The sequence below is a fragment of the Asparagus officinalis genome, chromosome 1 (genome assembly GCF_001876935.1).
Source record: "Asparagus officinalis chromosome 1, Aspof.V1, whole genome shotgun sequence".
NCBI lineage: Eukaryota > Viridiplantae > Streptophyta > Magnoliopsida > Asparagales > Asparagaceae > Asparagus > Asparagus officinalis.
The window spans coordinates 85,734,754-85,747,898 of NC_033794.1; the positions used below are offsets into that span (position 1 = coordinate 85,734,754).

At 39.6% G+C, this 13,145-nt stretch overlaps 1 protein-coding gene across 1 annotated transcript; it reads left to right on the forward strand.

Annotated features, from left to right (window-relative positions):
• LOC109836863 (zinc finger BED domain-containing protein RICESLEEPER 2-like) lies at positions 5,465 to 9,875 on the forward strand. Its single transcript, XM_020404903.1, has 6 exons — positions 5,465 to 5,469; positions 8,147 to 8,182; positions 8,265 to 8,300; positions 8,383 to 9,514; positions 9,604 to 9,804; positions 9,870 to 9,875. The coding sequence occupies exons 1-6, from the start codon at positions 5,465 to 5,467 to the stop codon at positions 9,873 to 9,875; spliced, it is 1,416 nt and encodes a 471-aa protein (XP_020260492.1).

Here is a 13,145-nt window from a genome sequence, read left to right on the forward strand (position 1 = left end):
AGATGTCTCGTCGACAGCTTACAATCCCACAACAAACGGATTGGCCGAAGCCTTCAACAAGACTATCATAAAACTTTTGTTAAAACTCATAAAGACTAATAAATGAGATTAGGATGATAAGCTCGGTGAAGCTCTATGGGCCTATCGTACCATAATTCGCACGCCTACTGGAGCAACCCCATATTCTCTAGTATAAGGGTGTGAAGCAGTTCTTCTATTGGAGATCCAAATTCCATCTCTTCGGATCGCTCTTGTAATAGAGATGACGACTGAAGAACAACATCAGAAACGTCTCTAAGAACTCGAGATGCTTGATGAAAAGCGCTTGGAAGCCCAACAGCGTATTGAATTCTATCAATCCAGAATCTCCCGAGCTTTTGACAAGAAGGTTTGACAACAGAGTTTTAGAGAAGGGGACTTGGTCTTAGCTGTCCGACGACCAGTGATCCTTAATTCCAAGAAGAAATGTAAGTTTGAACCTAAATAGGAAGGACCATTTGTGGTAGAGATAGTCTATTCGAACAGCGCATATCGCCTTATCACCAAGGAAGGCGCCCGACACATAATATCGATAAATGAGAATTTCTTGAAAAAATACTACCCTTAGTACATTCAAGATAACCCATGTATTGGGAAGTTCCCGGAAGAATACTACGTGTAGTATTCTTAGGGATAACCCAGTTACTACAAAAAATGATAAATAAGAGATCCATACTTAGACTCTGAATGTTTTCAAAGTTGGAACATATCTTGTTATTGACATTGAATTCACTGACTCTCGTGAATTTTTTTGCTGAGATGAGATTCGACCATTTTGACAGATCAATCTTCTCAACAAAATCCCTCATTGATCAAATCAATTGACGGTGGGTCCACTAAAACTTCTATCCACCAATCTTCAATGTTTTTCAAACTTGACATGTTAAGCCGTGATCACTTAACATCAAAATCTTTCATCGAGTGGCTAGTATAAATCGGCGGTTTTCACTACTATCGGTATTACACTCCCACTTCTTTCTTGGTCAAACCTATAAAAGTTAGGGCCAAAGCCAAAATCCCCTCTCGATTCCTTCATGAACAAGAGGTCCACTTTCAATTTGAGCAATCAAACCTATAAAAGTTAGGATTGCCTCCAACTCTACTTGGTCAAACCTACAGATAGTTAGGACCGAGATCAGATTCCCACTTTCGATAAATGAGAGACTTCCACCTTTTTGATTTCAGCCAAACTTATAAAAGTTAGGGTCGAAATCGAAACCTCACCTTAATAAATGAGGGATTCTTTTTTTGGGTTAAGCAATCAATCCTATAAAAATTAGGGTTGCTTGAATCTTTCTGATTCTCGGAGTGGAGATCCCACTCCTAATTTTATCTTTTCGGATTCTGGGGGTAGAGATCCCACCTCGAGTTTCCTTTACAACTGGAGATAGAATATAAAATTCTTTCTCTTTAGTTTTGGGAGATAGAATATAAAATTCTTCCTCTCCTATTTTTGGATTCGTCTTTACCATAAACAAGACATGGGGATCGAATATAATTTTTTTTCTCTCCAGCATCAGGTTTGTCTTTTACCCTAAGAAAAGACACAATTCCTGACTTCAAATTCGTGCACTTCATACACGGGGGATTTTATCTTGATCCCTAATTAGAGATAAGCCTACGTCTAACACACGTGGCCGGTTTAGTCTTTCACCGATTGAAAAAGACACCATAATCAAAGTCTGGGGACTTTTATCCCGAAGCCTAAGTAGGGATAAGTCAACGCCTAACACGCGTTACCGGGTAGCCTATTTCCGTAAGAAAGACGAAGTCTACGTATTCAATATCGTAGTACTAAAAGAGTTAATTTTTTTAGCATAACGTCACATGTGAAACGGGTTTTAATAATTCACATGCTAGCCCGATTCAAACGGTGATCGGTAAAAGTACATCAAACCCGTTGATGGCTGAGAGTTTGCCAAAAATCCTATGAGGACCCCGCAAGGGATGAGTAAGTCTATGTATTCAAAAATCATAGTGCAAAGTCTAAAAGAATTCATTCTTTTAGCACAACGTCACATGCAGAATGGATTTGAACAATCTGCATGCTAGCCCGATTCAAACGGTAATCGGTAAAGGCAAGCCAAATCCGTTAATGGCTGAGGGTTTGCCAAAAATCCTATAAATATTATGGTTATTCATCATAGATTGGATAATAATCATAATAAAGAGAAGAGTGAGCTAAGTAAAAGATTTTATTTTATTAATAAAGTCAAAATGAAGGAACTATCGCTCCGACTACAATCCGCGACTGAGAATCCGGTGTTCCAGCATAGAAAGATCTTCAGTAAAACTCCGCTCGAGTTTAGCCTGCAACTCAACTCGAATGAAATCCTCAGATGTATCCAGTATCTTCGCGGCTGCGCTCCTCAACTTAGCAAACTTCTCTTCTGCAGGCTCCAGCTTCTCTAATGTCTGTCTTCGAGAGTCTTCAGCATTGGCTAAGTCGTCCTCAAGAATAGCACGAGATTCTTCGGCATACTTCAAGGCCTTCTTAAGTTCAGCTATCTCCTCATCGGCCGAAGCTAGAGGGCTAACTAAATCAACCTTAGCCTTGTCCTTCCTCAAGAGATTAGCCCTCATCTGCATAACAGAGATCTCCTATGACTGAAGATCATGTCCAATAGATACTCTGGAGTCATGCCACTGCTTCAACTCCGATTCCAACTGAGTAGCAACAAAAGAGGAAACACCTCTAGTCTTCCATTCCCCTAACTCTTAGGATTCACACTCCAGTATGGCAAGATCCATAACAAGGGAATCAGCTAGATCAGGGTACCCCTCTTCTCTAATCATCATCATATGGTGGTCAAGTGATCGTCTGTACTGATCAAAACAGAATCCATAATGAACGATCCTCTTGACCATCTTACCCAAGAAGGTAAGGAAACTCTTAAGATCTATCCGGAACATGTATGTGCCCGGATTGGTATTAGATAATAAAGCCATAATGCACTCATATGGAGACAGTGAAAACCCTACAAATGATCATATGAAGAGGTAAGAAACCCTAGAATATTGTGGGGAAATTCAGAGCGAATTATGAGCTTACCAGTGCCGACAGAGGTTACTCCAGTTTGATGTCCTATACCAGGCTCCACCAATCTAGTCTCGGCAGGCTCGGGAATGATAGCATGCATGACTGTCGATGGTATATCGACTCCTCTAGAAGATTCTGCAATGCCTAGAGGGTTTGGGGGAACAACAGCCTGAAGATGGGAATCGAACGACTGACTCATGGCCATATTTCCCTCCAGTGGAGAAGAGACAGAACCCTTGTGCAGACTGGAAATACCATGAATCGTAGTAGTATTAGTCTTTGCGGTTGGTCCTGCGATTACAACTCTTTGTCAGTCAAATAGAGATTTTGACAAATAAAGAGAATGATGATACAGAGGATTACACGCGTACCTACGGATAAACCACCCTCAGGCGAACTGGAGATACCAGGAATCGTAGTAGTATTAGTCTTTGCGGCTGGTCCTGCAATTACAAATTTTTGTCAGTCAAATAGAGATTTTGACAAATGAAGAGAATGATGATACAGAGGATTACACATGTACCTGTGGATAAACCACCCTCAGGCGGACTGGAGATATCAGGAATCGTAATAGTATTAGTCTTAGCGGCTGGTCCTGCGATTACAACTCTTTGTCAGTCAAATAGAGATTTCGACAAATGAAGAGAATGATGATGTAGAGGATTACGTGCATACCTACGGATAAACCACCCTTATGCAAACTAGGTATGCCAGGAATCATAGCCGTATCAGTCCTAGTGGCTGGTCCTACGATTAGAATTCCCTATCAGTCAAATATAGATTTTGACAAATAAAGAGAATTACAGCGCCGGAGATTAGATGCATACTTGCAGATAAACCACCCTCAACGGATCGTCCTGCAGCCTCTCTGGTAGCCTGCTCTGCCAACATCTCAACGAGCAACCTAGTGTCAGATCCCGAGAATCTCGGTGCTGAGACATACATGTATTCAATAAATCCCCTAAGATCCATACCATGAAAAGTCTCATCCTCAATCGGTCTCTCCAGCGTAATATCTACACGAGAGTTTAAGTGTTGGATATATAAAAAGAAGCTAAAAGTTCATAATAGAGAAGTGCAGACTCACTTGTGGTAGTGGCAGGAGGCTCATCCACCCTGATATTCGTGCCCGCATTCTTCAATTTGTCTAAAAGAGAATGAAGCGAGGAAATGATTAAAGGGGGAATGAATTCTGAATGGCCTAACTCCTTTAACTGCCACTCGAATGGTGTATTACCGGTGTTAAATATACTTGGGCATAAAATACTCAGCTCAATGGTATTATCCTGGTTAACATCCCGGTTCACTCCAACATATGTAGGCTCATCATGAATGACATCGTACATTTGCTGCACAAAGCTCCGGCTATCTAAATGGCCAGGATTAGAGAATACAGAGTCACGCGGAAGTCCACCTCCGCCATGTCTTCCTGAAACATGGGACATGATTAGGTTCAGGGAATCCGGAAGAGCACCATTTCAAGGTCATAAAAATAATGGAACATTACCTTCCTCTCCACCAGCAGTTACAGCCTCCCGTAACTCTGCTTCACGGGCATGCTGACTAATATGTGACTTATGAGCGGTCTTCTTCCACTTTGGGGGACAAACCTCTACAAGACTAGTGGGTCGCTCATGCGTAGATTTAGTACACATCTCAACTTGTGCAGGAGCCTCGGTACTAGATCGTGATCTCGAGTAACGGAAAATGAGAGGTTCATGCTCATCAATCATCCTACCTGGAGTGACAAGAGTCATCTTATTAGGATAAGTAAATAAAACCTTTCGTTCTGGCTCTGGAGGAGCCGGTCGAGATCTAGAGCGTTGAGACCAACAAAGAAATACGAGACCCATTAATTCTGAAAAGAAAGATTCTGACAGACATGTCTCAGATTCTTCCTCGTTAACTCCAACATCGGTGTCCATATCCCTAAATTCTTCTTCAGAAGTCTCATCCTCATCATCAATAGGAAGGAGCTCCTCATCATCCTCCATATGGCTTTTGCTCGAACGAGAGGGTTTGACAGGTTTCTTCCCCTGCTTCTTCAAAAGCCCAGCCTTATGAGCAGCTTTAATGGTAATCTGGACCAAGTGTTCAGCCTCCAACTCCGAGAGGCTCTTCACATCTAGAAGCTCGTTCGTAGAAAGGAGCCATTTGCAGCTGAGAAAAGTAAGCGATGGCTTGCGTTTGGATGAAGGGAGAGTGAAATAGGCACCGGTACAACCCGTCATGGTCCAGAGCCATGCTCGGGCGCCGTCAATAAGACCTCCTTCAGTCCTCAAGCCTCGGTTCGGGTTCCCAACATATGGTTGGTCATAACCGAACTGACGAGCGAAACAGCGAGGGAGATAGGGCTATATGTGGCAACGACCCTTCACCCGAAGAATGAGGTATCCAGTGCGAATGTTCACCAACCAACGGAAGCAACCAATATCAAGAGAGGTCCGCCCGGCCCCTGGTTTCTCCTCATCAATCAATACGTTGTCATAGCGGCCCGAGAAGCGAGGAAAACACCAGAAGAACTCCCAGCTCCAACGAACCTGAAGCTCTCACTGTACATCAGTGAAGTTCTTCGCATACCATTTGCTCCCCTCTAACAACTATAGAAAAGGGACAGAGGCATCAGTAGTACTAGGCGCCGACATCAGTCAGGACGGTGATGGACGAGCCATGCCATCAAGTACGTATACGGAAGCTCAGCCTTTACGGAGAGAATCTCGGTCGATGGTTCAGAACCCACCTATGTAAAACCATCGACCAAATACCTAAGCCCATAATGAATGCCGGCAACCATCGCCGGAAGCAGAGAAAGATCCTTCCCGTGAGCTAACTAAACGGCAGGGAGGAGGATCTCAATAGGCAAGGCATCGGAGAACTGATATGGAATGACGCATTTCTTCAACCAGAGGGCGAGATAGCCCACCAGGAGGGTCTTAGGTTGAATAGACTTCCGTGCATGGCAAAGGAACGATTGAAATTTAGTCCCTGCTGGAAAGGAACCCTCAACACTAGCAGTGGTAAATGAACAAGCTAGCGACCACAGTGGTAAAGGAACCCTCAACACTAGTAGTGGTAAATTTAGTGAGAGGAACCCTCAACACTAGCAGTGGTAAATGAACAAGTGCCGGTTTTCTCAATTAAGCCATTAATGGCAGAAGGTGTCAAAGGGGCCAACCCACAAATAGTCTCGCCCGAACTGCTCTCCAAATGCTAAAATAAGTAATCAGCAAACTGCTTCAAGCTGACCCGCTTCTTCTTCTTCGACAAAGGACTCATGCTGACCAGGGATGTATGATAATGACATGTAAGGTCCCAGAGCGTGTCATGCATGTCGGAGGAATCCCTATGTAGTTGTCCTAACTGCAAGTTAGAGGGAAAATACTCTTGATATGGACAATCTCCCATTAGAAGACCAGAAACCTTGTGCATCTCATGGAGAGCTAACCCCAACTCTCCACCGCAAGTCAAAAAAGTGTTACTATCAGGGTTATAAAACTCCAGCAATCACTGCTAGAAAATGGACTATTGCCGATAGTACTTTAACGATGGAAAATTCTGTCGCTATAAGTCATGTTATAGCGACGAAATTTTCCGTCGCTATTTTTTTGTCGGCAAAAAAGTTTTGCCGACGACAATTTCACTATTAGCGATGGAAAATTTCCGTCGCCATTAATTTCCTGACAGAAATTTTAGGCGCAGGCGTGCCCAAAAATTTCCGTCGCTAAAACCCAAAAGTTGGAAAAAAATTTGGACGCAGGCGTGCCCAAAAATTTTGGGCAACCCGCGCCCGAGAGAGGGATTTTTCCCCAAATCCCTCTCTCATTTCCCTCTCTCTCCTCATTTCCCCTCCCCCTAGCTCCCTCTCATCCCCTTTTTCTCTTGTCGGCATTTCTTCAACCGCCGGCCGCCGCCTACTAGGTCATCGCTCGCCACCTGCTGGCACCACCGCCATCGCTGGCTATCCCCCTGAACCCACCGCCAATCGCTCTCTCTTCTCTCTCTCTCTTCTCTCTCTCTCTCTTCTCTCTCTCTCTCTCTCTCTCTCTCTCTCTCAAGGTACCTCCCATCCCCTCCATCTATCTTTCTCTACTTCGCCCCCTACATCTCTCTCTCTCTTCTTCTCTCATCGGCCCACCCGACGTCGTCGACCAACGGCCCTTGCGCGTTGGCGCCGCCACCGAGAGCAGTCTGGGGCACCGCAAGCAAAGGAGCTACAGGCATGAGCGATGCAAGACGAAGCGGATCGGCGAGCGCACCGCTGCATTACGAGGTGGACCATGCGTTTCGTGGCGCGGGAACAGCCGAGGATTAGCGCGCCTCGGATCTTTAGGCTGGATGCCGCATGTGACGCAGGTGTGGAGCAGTGACTCACTCGATTAATGACGAGGCTCGCGCCTGCATTTCATCCCTAATCTCGTTTACAGTAGGGGTGGAAGTGAACCAAATATTTAATAAACAGTTCGGTTAATATTCGTCCAGATATTCGGTCATATTCGATCCGACAGTTCATTTAACACTAAATGAATATTTTTTAATATTCGGCTTATAAACGAATAGAATTTAACTAAAGGTATATTCAATTCGACTGATTATTAACTATTCGATAATTTTTTATATGTTAAACCTATTAATTAAACTTGTTATAAATATTACCCATCAAAACTTTTTATTACAACTTCTACCCATATATAAATAAACAAGTTAAGGAACCTAGGGTTTCACATGTCCTTTGGATTATGAATGAATGGTTCAGATTTGCATTTGGCAACTCATGAGTAAGATAAATAGCTTTAACACGTCCAAGTGCCCTAGATCTGAAAGACTGACCGCCGAACTCTCGCCCCATAGATCTCCGCATACACTCCTCTCATCTCGCGCNTCCTCCCCGCGACGAGCCGACGACGCCCTCCTCCCCGTCAGGGTCATCTTATATTTTCTGTTAATTTTTTTGTAAAAACTTTTTCCCCAAATTATTTCCAGCAGGTGGTTAATGCATGATAGAGATGATTTATGTACAGAATGTCATCATATATTCTGATTGTTGATTTTCAAAATTTGTTTCTACAGAATTTTGTTTCTACAAAATTTGTTCCTCCCCGTCAGGTAAAACTTTTTTCCCCAAATTTTTATGTACAGAATGTCATCATATATTCTGATTGTTGATTTTCAAAATTTGTTTCTACAGAATTTTGTTTCTACAAAATTTGTTCCTCCCCGTCAGGTAAAAACTTTTTTCCCTAAATTTTTCCCCAAATTATTCATCATACATTCTGATTGTTGATTTTCAAAATTTGTTTCTACAGAATGTCATCTCCTAACGTGAATCCTGCAAGTGATTCTCACGCTCCATCATTATCATCTTCTGCTCCTGCAAATACTTCTTCTCCATCATTATCATCTTCTGCTCCTGCAAATGCTTCTTCTCCTTCTCCAGCTACTCCCTCCAGTGATAATACAGATAATGCAAGTAGAGAAAATGTGGAGACTACAAATCCTATTCAGGAGAAGAGAAGAAGGAAAAAGACTTCTGAGGTATGGGATAATTTTGTTGAAGTTACTCGTGCTAATAATGTTAAAAGATGGAGATGCAATCATTGCAAGCACAACTTTGCACAAAATTCAACTGGAACAACATCTCACTTGAAAACTCATTTAAATAATTGCATTACAAAAAAGTTACATGATCAAAGGCAACGAACACTTTACTTTCAACGAGATGGTTCTACTACAGAGCGCCCAATCATGTTACCACCTGGAGGAAAATATAACCATCTGAAAGTTAGGGAAGCATTAGCTCATTGGGTCATGATGCATGAGCATCCATTTACTGTAGCAGAGAAGGAGGGTTTTCTATTTCTAATGAAAACTGTGAATCTTGAATTTATTAAAATTGGGCGTAAAACTTTGAAGGAAGATTGCATGACAATTTTTGGAAGTGAAAAAAATAAGATGAAGGGACTCCTTAAAAACATGGACAGGGTTAGTTTAACCACTGATCTCTGGAAGTCAGAAAATCAAAAAATTGAATACATGGTAATTACTGGGCATTTTGTTGATAAGGATTGGAACCTACAAAAATCAGTTCTTAGTTTTGTGCATGTGCCTCCTCCTCGGCGTGGTATTGACATTGCAGATGCCATGCATAAGTGCTTCAAAGATTGGGGAATAGAAAATAAAGTTTTTACTATATCTGTGGACAATGCATCCTATAATGATGTTTGTTTAAGAACTTTGAAGACTAGCCTATCTAGACATAAGAAATTGGTTTGTGATGGAAAATTATTTCAAGTGAGATGTTGTGCACATATTCTCAATCTTCTTGTCCAAGACGGGATAAGTGTAATTGCATTAACTATTGAGAATGTGCGGGAAAGCATCAAGTTCATCAATCACAGTGAAGCGAGGCTCAAAACATTTTCTGCTATTGTGCAACATGTATATCAAATCTACTGTCATCTTTAAAGTGTATATTTTTTATGTGAAAGTCTAATAATATACTTATGTATATATTTTTTGTTTAACAGTTGCAGTTAAGAGAAAAGAAGTTGGTTCTTGATGTGCCAACTCGTTGGAATTCGACATACTTGATGTTGATCACTGCCCTAAAGTTCAAAGATGCATTTCCATTGTACAAAGAAAGGGAGTCCAATTATGATTGCATGCCAAAACCTGAGGAATGGGATAAAGTGGAGAAAATTTGCAAGTTATTAGCCGTCTTTCATACGGTAACGAATCTAATCTCTGGTAGTGACTATCCTACTTCTAATTTATATCTCATTGAAGTCTATAGGATTAAAGAAGTTATCGATAAGTCACTACTAGATAATGATTTCTCTATTCGGCAAATGGCTAAAAAAATGCAAGATAAATTTGAAAAATATTGGGGAGAATGCAATTTGTTAATGGCAATAGCTTCTGTTATGGATCCTAGACTAAAAATTGGTGCGGTTGAAATTTGTTATCCTCAAATTTACTCTGAAGTAGAAGCTAGGATAAATATACATAAAGTTAGGGATGCCTTGCAAGAGCTATTTGATGAGTATGTTGCTTTACATGATTCAAATAATGAGGAAAATAGCTCTCTGGAAGGTTCTATGGGTGCTTCGAGTGATACAAGCTCGTCATTGTCATCTTTAAGTTCCAACTGGAGTGATATCTTGAAAAAGGTGAGAACGAAAGATAGTATGCCTGCATCCAAATCAGAGTTAGAAACATACTTGGATGAGCATGTATATATATGTGGTGAAGCAAAAAATTACCATTTTAGTGCTTTGAATTGGTGGAAAACGAATCAATTGAAGTATCGTGTCTTGTCGAGAATGACGACCGATATTCTTGCTGTTCCTATTTCTACGGTGGCATCAGAGTCTACGTTTAGTGCTGGCGGGAGGGTAATTGATACGTATCGAGCATCTTTAGATCCAAAAACAGTTGAAGCATTGATATGTGGAGGGGATTGGATGCGAAAAGTCCATGGTATAAATAAAAAGAAGGTAATGATTTATTTAAATTCAATGCAAACAATTTGAGTTCATAAAATTTATTGATATTTAGTTAATTTGTATGATTACAGGTTGAAGATGAAGTAAGAGAAGTGGAGATTACCTTACCAGAAAGTTGATTGCAGGTATGATTATCATTCTTTAAATACATGGTCGTGTTTAATATGACTGCCGTTAACATTCTAATTGCAGGTATGATTGCAGGTATGATTATCATTCTTTCTCCATGCAATTAACATTCTTTCTCCATGCAATTATGATTGCAGGTATGATTGCAGTCTTGTAATTAACATTCTCTATGCAATTAACATTCTTTAATAATTTGTTTGATTGCAGGTATGATTATCCTAGCAATTAACATTCTTGTGTGGTATGATTCGATAAGCTTTAACACATGGTAACATAAATTATTAATATGACTATGAATGTGATGTGTTTTACTGTAACAGACAGAAAGCTTACTTTCTTGGGCTATAGCTAAATATTGTAGTTTTATATAGTTGATTAACACTTATTTAACTGACTATATTGTGTTGATTCTATTATTATCACATGTTAGACAGCACATGTTAGACAGCATACTTAATTTCTAATCTTGTGACAACCTGATGCTTGTAATTAGACATGGGCATGATTTTTGCCAAACTGTTGGGATGATTTCATTGTCATTTACATGGAAAAAGAAGTTGAAGTTACGTGTATCTACCATAGATAATATGCTAACTTGCAGAGTACAACTCCGTTCAAAACAATAGATTACATGCTAAAAAAGAAAAACACAAGGAGCTGCTGTACATTCTTTTGCTATGTGCTTCTTTTGTGTTTGGATTTAACTTTTTAAGGCTTTTAAAATCTTCATATGATATTATCTTGTGTTCTCATTGAGTTTGGTTTCAATTTTCAGGATTTGATCGACAAAGAGCATTGTATGAGGGCCAAAATAGCAAACTGTGCGAATCTGGAGGCTTAGAGAAACTTTATTATTCAATGAGCTTTTGGAAAGTTATAAAAACTTGTTTATGTTTGAGTTAAGACCTTGATGTGTTGCAAATTACACTTTTAAGCACCTCTTTGTTCCCTATGTAAGTGTTAATGTAATACTGACCTACTGGGTAAGTTGGTAACTTGATAATTGCTATATTGTTGTAGTTGTGTTAAGGATTTTAGACATGCTAAGAGCTTATGAAATTATATTTTTCTTGCTTTATTTTATAGGAATGTTTTTCTAATTATGTGCTATGTTTTCTATTGTAGAAGATATTACTGTGTTTGTGAGTTTAGAGTATAAAAAATATATTACACTGATTTATTACAGTTTGATTGGTAGAATGTAAAAATTACATTTTGTTTACTGATTATGTTTATTTTTTATGATTTTCGAATTATTAGCAAATACATATCAAATATTTGACGAATAATTCAAAATCAAAATTACCGAATAAGGTTAAACGAATATTCGTGAATATTTTTCGAACATCAATATATGTAAACGAATCGAATTCGAATTTGTATAACTATTCGAGCCGAATACGAATACGAACACGAATAGCCCAATATGAACCGAATTCGAATTTGAACATTGTACTATTCGTTCAAATTCGATTCGATTCCACCCCTAGTTTACAGGTAAAAATTTTGATATTTTTCCGTTTAAGTCCCTATTTATTTATAATTTGATTATGGGTGGCTGATTTGTTGCAGGTCATGCAGATTGCAAGTTTCCGTCAAGGTTAGTAATATCTGATTAGTTTGTTTGGTGTTTATTCTTGGTTATTAAATTGTGAACTTTTTTTTTTGGGTTTGGGAAATTTGACCATGAGATTGATCACTAGTACACTTAAATAACAATAATTGTAAGTGAATGTTGAAAACATACAAGATGGTAGTTTGATTTTTTGTTTTTTTCCTTATAAATTCATGAATCTGTGTTTAGCATTTGTGTTGGGGGAACAATGTACAGTTTCAGCACGTCCTTAAGTTGGCGTAGAGCGAGCTAAATAACGTGTACTGATATTTCGTTAATTGACTAACATTGTAAAAAATTATCCCGGAGAGGCATGAGAGGTAATCCTGTAAATTTCAGGGTATTGCTTGAAAATTAATCAGAATATGATGGATCCACTCAAATATAACTATAAATTGGTGATCTCGGTAGCTGAATTTTTATTCACTTGTATAATGTTGTTTCTTATTTGTCATACATTTGAGCTTTGTCCTTCTTATCAAAAAATTTGTGCGGATACCCTCTTGTAATTTGTTGAATATTGCTAAGCCCCCTACACCAAAACACCCATACAGGGACAAAAATTGTTTGTAATTTGTTGAATATTGCTAAGCCCCCTACACCAAAGCACCCATACATGGACAAAAATTGTAGGAAATGGCAAATTACAATTCAATGTTATGATGTTCAGCTTTGATCAATTCCAACTACTTGATCCGGGATAGAGAGAATAGAATAGGGGGAAATGTAATAAAGTATAATTTGTAGAAATTGTGTCTATGGTCTCTGGTTTGTAATTGTAAAGAACAATATGAATATCTCGTAAGTTATAACTATAATT

Excerpts from the sequence above, each read along its gene's own strand:
- LOC109836863 (XM_020404903.1), top strand. Across the intron at positions 8,301-8,382 it reads AATTTGTTCCTCCCCGTCAG|AATGTCATCTCCTAACGTGA; the intron begins GTAAAAACTTTT and ends TTGTTTCTACAG. Across the intron at positions 9,515-9,603 it reads TTTCTGCTATTGTGCAACAT|TTGCAGTTAAGAGAAAAGAA; the intron begins GTATATCAAATC and ends TTTGTTTAACAG.